The sequence below is a fragment of the Sturnira hondurensis genome, unplaced genomic scaffold, assembly GCF_014824575.4.
Source record: "Sturnira hondurensis isolate 20B ecotype Veracruz unplaced genomic scaffold, ASM1482457v3 Scaffold0019996, whole genome shotgun sequence".
In the NCBI taxonomy this organism is placed as follows: domain Eukaryota; kingdom Metazoa; phylum Chordata; class Mammalia; order Chiroptera; family Phyllostomidae; genus Sturnira; species Sturnira hondurensis.
Window position 1 is genome coordinate 269,712 of NW_028092627.1, and position 8,762 is coordinate 278,473.

General features: G+C 38.8%; 1 protein-coding gene across 5 annotated transcripts in view; it reads right to left on the reverse strand.

Moving 5' to 3' along the window:
* Nucleotides 1-7,491, reverse strand: part of ARHGEF12 (Rho guanine nucleotide exchange factor 12) — a 212,784-nt gene extending 205,293 nt beyond the window's left edge. For all 5 annotated transcript variants that reach the window (XM_037028530.1, XM_037028529.1, XM_037028532.1 and 2 more), the window contains exon 1: nucleotides 6,772-7,491. In XM_037028530.1, coding sequence (XP_036884425.1) covers nucleotides 6,772-6,803 — 32 coding nt within the window. In that variant the 5' untranslated portion in view covers nucleotides 6,804-7,491. The remainder of the gene's footprint in view (nucleotides 1-6,771) is intronic.
* Between the last annotated feature and the right edge of the window lie 1,271 nt (nucleotides 7,492-8,762).

The window sequence follows — 8,762 nt, forward strand, 5'->3', positions numbered from 1 at the left end:
GCGGTTCGATTCCCAGTCAGGGCACATGCCTGGGTTGCAGGCCAGTTCCCGGTTCCCAGCAGGGGACACCCGAGAGGCAACCATACATTGATATTTCTCTCTCTCTCTCCTCCCTTCCCCTCTAAGATAAATAAATAAAAAATAAATAAATTTATAAAAAGAATGGTATAGGAAACAGAGAATTCAAAGAGCTTGTATGTACAACCCATGGACATGGAACAAGGAGGGTGGGGCATGCAGGAGACTTGGGGATGCAGAGCAGAAGGGGGATAAAGAGGGAAAACTGTAATAGTATAACCAATAGAACACTTAAAAAAGACATTAAAAAGTACAAAAACATCTAATTAAGTAATTTTAAACTAGGTTATCATTGAGAAAGGTCTACTAATATTCAATTTCTATAATATATATTTTATAACTTAAATATGCACTTTTTCCTTCTGTTATTTTCTTTCACTATCAGTAACAATTCTTATAAATTCAGTGGCAAGAAAGTAAAATGTTATCTGTTTTAACAATAGTGCTTTTTACTGGAAATGTACTGTTAAGCATTATGTTTTACTGGAAATGTACTGTTAAGTAGCCTATTTCTTAATATGTGGGAATAAAAAAAAGTAAAACAACAAAAAATGGGGAAAAATGACATGCAACTTGAGGTAAGACTGAAAAAGCACTACAAAAAGAAAAAATATCCTCTAGGAGACAACTTCCAGATATATTTCAACACACTGCAACAGATTTTTTACTTTAAAGCTACAATTATGCCCTGGTGTGGCTCAGAGGCTTGAGTACCCCTTATGAACCAAAGGGTCAAAAGGTTCAATTCCTAGTGTAGGGCATGTGACTGGGTTGCAGGCCAGGTCCCCAGTAGGAGGTGCTCCAGAGGCAACCACACACTGATGTTTCTCCCTCTCCCTTTCTCCCTTCCTTCCCATCTCTCTAAAAATAAGTAATTAAATAAATTTTTTAGAAAGCTGCAATTACATCCCTTTATTTACTTTTAAATTCAGAGATGTTTTATCTTCAGTTCTGATTGATTTTCAACCAAAGACAGCCTCTAACACTTATTATTTGTTTGTTGCTACCCTTTTGTCATGTAAATGTAATACTTTTTTCCTTAGGGTACTTATATATATATTTTTTTAAATATAATTTTTATTTAATTCTTGTTCAAGTACAGGTTTCTGTCTTATAATCCCAACCCTGTGGGTACTTATATTTTTTAAAAAACTCCTTTTGTAACATGAGGAGTAATTGCTTAATCAGTCAATTTGATAATTATGCTGTTTATATAAATGTTTACTATCTTATTTGTGACATATCTCACATCCACTCTAAAAACTATCTAAAATAAAAGGGAATTAAAATGAGCTTCAGAATCTCTTCACCTCTAATTTTGGGCTATGCTTGAAGAAAACTGAGAACAACCTGAATTACAGTAAAACTAAACTTGAAACTTGCTACTCTAAAATACCCTTGAAATGTGCTGCTCTAAAAGGGAACTTAATAGAGTAAAAACATACAGAATATCACATTGATTTGTACAAGGAGAACATCTAAGAGAAAAATCATTTTGCATTAGAAAAGCAATTGGGAAATAGCTAATAAAATATTAAGAGGAACAGGTTGATTTTTAGACAATGAATCGAGAAAATACACAACTTGTTTAAGCACAGATTAAGGTGGAGTGGTGGATCACTGTCGGACCCATTTAGAGTCCTATAAACAGAAACGGGGGGAGAACATTATTTAGCCTGGTATAGCAAGTTTATACAAGCAACCAGAAAACTTAAAAAAACAAAACAAAACTTTGAGCTTAAAATCCAGAAAAGCTACCTGATTACAAGATCTATCAGACTGCTGTACAGTCTCCTGAGGAAGTGATAAGTAGCTGCTCTAGAGATACTTAAAATTAGAATGGATAAGATACTAAAAATATCCTCTAGGAGACAAATTCCCACTTGGACATGGTCAGCTTGGAAAGTTATTGAAGGAAAGTAGGAAAGAAAAAATTAAGTATATAGTAAGACAATAATCTAAAGTGAAAAAGTGGGAGACTTGAGAGCCAAAAAGAGGTAGATTAAAATCTTGGGTCTGTCTTTTTCAGTTTTATAATCTTGACTTAAACTTTGAGTTGCCGGAAGTACAAAAGGTGATCTGCCCTATGCTGAGTTGAAAACATTGTAAATGCTATAGAATTACAGGATATCAGTTCATACATGAGGGTATTTTACTCGAAAGGGAACAAAATATTTATAATTTGGCTGATTTTATAATTTGTTGAAATGCCACTATTTTGAAGACTCTCAATTATTAAAGGGGAAAGGAGCATGACTTGATATAAAATTTGAAAACTATCAAAGACAAGTTTTAAAGAATGAGACCAAATGAAGTTAAACTCCCTATTCCTGAAAATATGGCCTGGGTCAGTTTCTAGCAGATAAGAAATCATATAGTAAGAACTATCTCTAGTAACTATGTCAGACAACCATGACATAAAAGAGTTTCTCCAATTACCTCTGAAAAAAACTATTAAAATATCCTGCTGTTTCTGTGACCCATATATGTGGTAGGCAATTCATATCTATTTCTAGATGGCTTTTATAAGAAGCAACCATATATGTTTACATAAAGATTTTCCAACTGTTTTCCCTGGAACCACAATGCTCCACAGAAAAATATGGAGCCCCCCCAAAATAAACACACCATTTATGAGTTCCAGTGATGTATGCCTCAAAATTCATTCTTTCACCTAAAAATTCAAACTTAGTTTTTAAAAAGTCCTACATGTTAACTCAATATTATATACTACATTTAAATAACTGGAAACCATGAGTGTGTGAAGTGGTATTTCCAAGTTCAAATACCTTTATATTGATTCAAATAAAGCTTCTCTTGCCATCTCACTGAATTAATAAGAGCATCTAATAAATGTGCCATTTATCAGCTTTGTATTTTTTTAAGATTTACTTTGGACTGTACACACTTCTCACTTAAAACTAAACAAATAAAAGTACTATTGCATACCTATATGAATTGGGGTTTTATACTGACTTCTTAGAAGACATCACTGGGATCCTGATACCCAATTTCAACTTTGTATATATCAAATGACTGATTTCATAAGTAAATACCACAAACAATTTCACCTTGCACATGACTCAAGCAACCTTCAAAATAGCACAGTTACACTAGTTTTCTGTATTTTCTTTAATCAAAAGCATTATATGGCAATGCTGGCAGAAAAAGTGTAACAAGCCCTGGCTGGTCTGACTCAGTGGATTGAGTGCCAGCCTGGGAACCAAAAAGGTCACCAGTTCAATTCCTGGTCAGACCTTCAATGCCTGGGTTGGGGGCCAGGTCTCCAGTTGTGGGTCTGGGACATGCAACAAATCTGTTTCTCTCTTCCTCCCTTCCCCTATCTCTGAAAATAAATAAATAAAATCTTTTTTAAAAAGTATGATGAACTAAAATGCTAATTAATAAGTATATGCATATAAAGTCACAGGTTCCTCTATTCACTTTTAAAGTTTACTTAAGTTAAACAAGTTTAAAGTTGAACTCAGTGTTAAGAAAATGCCAATGCATTAAAAACCTCTGTTTACTCATAAATAAATAAAAATCCAAGTTCAAGACAAGACAAAGGTCCATTTATTTCGAGGAAGACCCTTATAACAAAATCCCTCCTGTACTGTCCCTAAAAAAATCAGTGTTCTACAATATAGCCTGAAATCATTTACTGAATCCAATGAAAAATCATTCTTTTCTATTTCTCAGAAGAAATTCCAATTGCCAGAGGACCCCTAAACTCTCAGAGACAGAAGACAGAAATCTAGAGGAACTGGAAACAAATATTTTAGGACTGTATGCAGAATCAATGCAAACTGAAAAGTAGCAATCAGCTATCTCTACCACTTTTTGAGTGATGATTCTAAAAATTGAAAACTATAGTCCACAGGTCTCACAGGTACTACAAAGCAGGAGAGTGGAAGGTAAGCTGCTTTTTTAAGCTGTTCAGATATACTACATAAAAAAAAGTAGCTACCAAAAACATACTTGGCTTTTTAATTGATGACTATGCCTTTTAAAAAGGGAGTGGGAGGTTTGGAGAGTAGATAAAAAGAAGGAAAGAGAATAAATGAATGTGCTAATTTTACTGCAAAATGACAGGACATTAGTTCTGAGTATCCCAAGTGACTAATCAGAGCCTAAACATAGCTGAATTTCATCCCAGCCCCAGCTTGTCCCTAACACAAGAATAAAACCTTATCTTGTTCAGCCATGTGTCCCCTGCCACAAACTGCAGAACAGAACAACATCCAAAACCATCTAGTGTGATTTCAACTAAGGACAGAGAGACCCTGTAGTCAGAAGCACCACAAAGAACGAACTCTAATTCAGACAGCTGGTCTAGTGGGTCTGCACACTCTACAAAACAAAGACAGATCACATAACAGTACTTTAAACTTCCAAGTATCTTTAAAATGCTACATTGGCACTGTTAATTTGCCAGCAATTCTAGAATCAGCAAAATATATCTCAAGTACACTGCAGTTAGTGAGAAATAAGGATCAAGGAGACAGGGCTAGGAAGTTAAGGCATCCTGGCACAGAAATCTTAATAAACCAGTATTTTTCCCTAACATATATTCAAATCAGAAACTGCAGTTAGTGAGAAATAAGGATAAAGGAGACAGGGCTAGGAAGTTAAGGCATCCTGGCACAGAAATCATAATAAACCAGTATTTTTCCCTAACATATATTCAAATCAGAAACAATTACTTTTCTAAAGGGCAAATGGACACTTGATATTTATAGAATATGTTTAAAGAAAAAGTATGGTCATGTATGAGTAATTCTTATTTAAAAAACTACTAGTAAATTTATAAGAAACAGATACCCATACTGTCTACACAGTGCTTATTCAATTAAGTGACTTTTAAGTTTTTTATGTTAAAAAATATGTAAAATCAGGCAGCACTTGAACCAATTCAAGGATATTAATACCCAAAACAATCTGCATATTCATCTTATACTTAATCCTTATCATTTAATCCTTTGGGCCTAGCACAGTGTCTGGCAAAGAACAGGCATTTGTTCACTCTATGCTTATTGTATATTTATATTTCCTCTCTTATAAAAAGAACACAAATCCCAAGATTTTACTTCCAAGATAATGAAAAGAGTAAGGAAATCTCTGAAAAGCAAAAAGGAAGAAAGGGCATTACTTGTGGGCTTGTAGGTGTGAGTGGAATGAGTTGATGACTCTAAATTGTTTCTATAAAATTAAACACCCCTATTATCACAATAAAAACTAGCAACATTACACTACCTTCTTTTAAGACTTCTTGTCTACAGGTTCAAGAGTGGGAAAGAACTGAAAAAGCCAGTGTAATAATTACCCACACACCCATGAAAGTTATTTCTCAAAAGCAAAACACCTTGAAAAGAAAAGGAATGAGGATAACTAGAAATCAAGATAAGCATTGCTCCTACTCATGTTAAGTGTAATCCCCAAAACTTTGAAAATTATTTCATTTCATTGAAAACTAAAATGTATTTTTTAAATACACAAACAGAAAATTAATACAGTTTAAATATTTAATGGCATCTTTTCAGATAAACAGTCACTTGACACTGGAAAGCATAAACAGGAAGAGGAAGTTCTGGTTTTGGAGTGGCTGTTATGCCATGATAACAGAATTTGATCCTTTTAAAATCAACAAATGAGTCTTACAATTTAGGTGAAATTACTATTAGGAAATTCAACTATTTTCTGCAGGAGCACTAACTATTGTTCCACTTTTCATCAAAGAGCCCTCTCTCTTTGGGCGCCTAATTGAGTTTTTCGTTCTTTTTTTCAAATGATGTAATAGCTTGAAGGATGACTGAAAAAAAACAAGCTGAAATCTGGTACAATGAAACAATGTCATAATTAAATTGAGAAATAAACTGTAGTAAAAAATAATCTGCTTTTATCACTTAAACTAATATTCAAAAGAATAACTATTAAGAGTAAGGGAACTCCAATTGAATCACAAATGATCTAGCTCAATTCACCGAACACCACCTGGCAATGTAGGTAAGTACTATAAAAGTCTCACAGAACAAATCCACTTGCCATGCTTGTACTACCAAATTCCCTTGGTATTTGTATCCCTTAAACTCTAATGTTTCTGGAAGATGAAATACTTAAAATGCATTAATTAAAAACAAGACCTATAATTTTCCCTCACCTTTATTCAAGCCCCTTGATACTGCTCCCAGCAAAAGTCTGTGATTTACTAGTAACTTCAACATTCTGGAAAATTATTAGGTAAACACTGTGCAGGACAATACTTAAAAGAGATCAAATTCATAAATCATTATGCAGCAGTATTAGAATGAAGTTCACAAATAGAAACTTCTGGAGTGTCTACAGAACTACAAGACAGGAGTAAAACTGATAATGTACAAATACCCAGCTAATTTCGGGCACCGACCTTCACTCAAAATTACCTTCCTCTAGTTCCTGGACAAGTACCGAATCCCAGCACGCTCCAGACACATCCCTTCTCTGAGAATCTTGCGATTAAGTTTCTCTCCAGAAAAAAAAAACTACATTTCCAAATTCAATCAACCAAGTAACTTGGAAGCAACCCTAGACTTAATTGCTGAGCTCCTAAACAACCCTTTCTCCTTTGCCTGTCAACTTCACTAGTCAAAAGCAATCACAGAGTTTTCTGCTGGGTTGGGACAAATCCAGGGAGAATAAGCGTAGGTTCGTACAAACCTGTCGGTGATAGTAGACTGCGTGCCACTCATCGGGGCCCCTGGCAAAAGGTCCTCCTTTCATCCAACTTGCATTTTACAGTAACACCTCCACCCTACCCACAAAGCTCTGGGACCAGGCCCGACTCCGGAAGGGGCAAAAAAGTCCAACTCAAAACTCCATTCAGTCATCTAGAACATCCGGTTGAAGGGGTCCGGGAAAGGGGATGCGGGTTGAAGCAAAACAAGTTATCTCCGAAAACAAACCGAGGAGGCCTGCCAGAAAGCAAGTTCTACAGATAGAGATAAATCCTCCAGAAAGCTCCAGGAGAAAACTTCCTCACGGAGGCAGTGGGACAGCGGCAGGGAACTGGGCCCAGGAATCCCTGTGGAGCTAGAACAGGATCAGCTCAGGGTTTGGCGTCCACTCCTCCTCTGAGGTCTTGAGCGCCTGCAAGTTCCCGCTGCCGCAGAACCGGGCCCTCTGGCCTCCTCTTTCTATCTGGGGCTGGCGGGTGGCCGTAGCCTCCGCTGCGTCTCAGGTCGTACTGCGCCAGGCTCGCACGGCTCCATGCCCGCAAGCCAGGAGATTCCTGTCGTCTTCCTCGTCACCCCCACCAGGCTTCGTACTCTGGGACAAGCAGGGACTGGGAATAGGGAGCCTTGCACGGAGTAGTGACAAGAACCTGGCCTGTCAGTACTGCAGTCTACTAAACACCGTTGGGCAACTCGGGTGGGTGCTTCCGCAGTCTACAGTAGTGGCTACGGCTCCTCCCAGTCAAGCCGGTAGGCGGCTATTCTCGCGAGATGCGGGAGGTTCCCATCAGGCCTCGCCTGGAAACGCTGGCCGACTGCGGTGGCTGGGGCGTTCGTGGTATCTGCAGTACCGGTAACTGTGTTCGAAGGGCAGGCTTACCAGGCCCTCGAGGGAGCTCGAGTGGCCGTGAAGGAGGCCGAAGGAGCCGCCTGCAGTAGTGTGGATCTTAGGACAGAGTGGGTGAGGGGCGACAATCGCCGGCGCGCTGACAGGTTCCGGTTCCGTCGTAGCCTTTGTTCGTCCCCTCCCCCGCCGGCTTTTTGGACTCTTTCCCTCAGACCTCGGGAAGACCCCTCACCCGGGATCCCTCCGTCAGGGGGGGGTCGCTGGCTGTCCCGGTGAGGCCACCGATCCGGCACGAACTGTTGTTCTGCTTTTTCTCAATGTGGACCCGTTCCCCGGGATCTTGTTTGTGGGCAGAGGGTGGTGGGAATTGTCCCAAGTGGGAGCCCCACCCATCGACCCACCGTCGCCCAGAAGGCCCTGGGGGTGTCGGGGACCTGTACTTTTGAGCTTAGCTTTAACCAGAGACTGCCAAAAGGCACTCCTTCTATACCGAGGAATTCAGGATGAGCGGCTGTAGTCCTAGAAACTTGTGTTTTTATTAGTGGAATGTAATTGTTCTCCTTACTCTGATAATACTTACAGACTGCTCTTAGACCAGTGGAAACCACCTCAAGTCCAGGTGCCTGGACACCGTCCTTTACTCTGAAGCAAACCCCAGCAAAGAGAAGCTTTGGTCTTGGCGACTCACTTGGGGCATCTGCTTGTCACGTCCTCTGACAGAGGCCTCTGTGCCCAAGTCCTGGCTGCGGGTGAGGGTTGAAGGGCGGTGGTGCGTAGGGTGGGGAGAAAGAAAGTTGGGAATTGGAGCCAGGATTTCTTGGTAAAAAATATTGCTTTGGCAAAAGGAAATGTATTACTTGCCAAATTAAGAAAGCATGGTGCTTTCCACAGCGGCTTAGCAAGCTTGCTGTGGAAATAAGTGGGAGTAGAAAATAAAGAATGTTTATCCGGTAAATAGCAGTACAGTTCTTTCTCAAGTGTTCGCAAAAAGTTGTTCTGGATTTTCCTTCCCCTCTACCGGCTTGATTTAGATATCCATCTAGTTTCGTAATTGCATAATTAGATATGGTAACTACTTAAGTACCACATACATTATAGTTTCTTATTTCCCTCTGCAAATATCTGAAGCG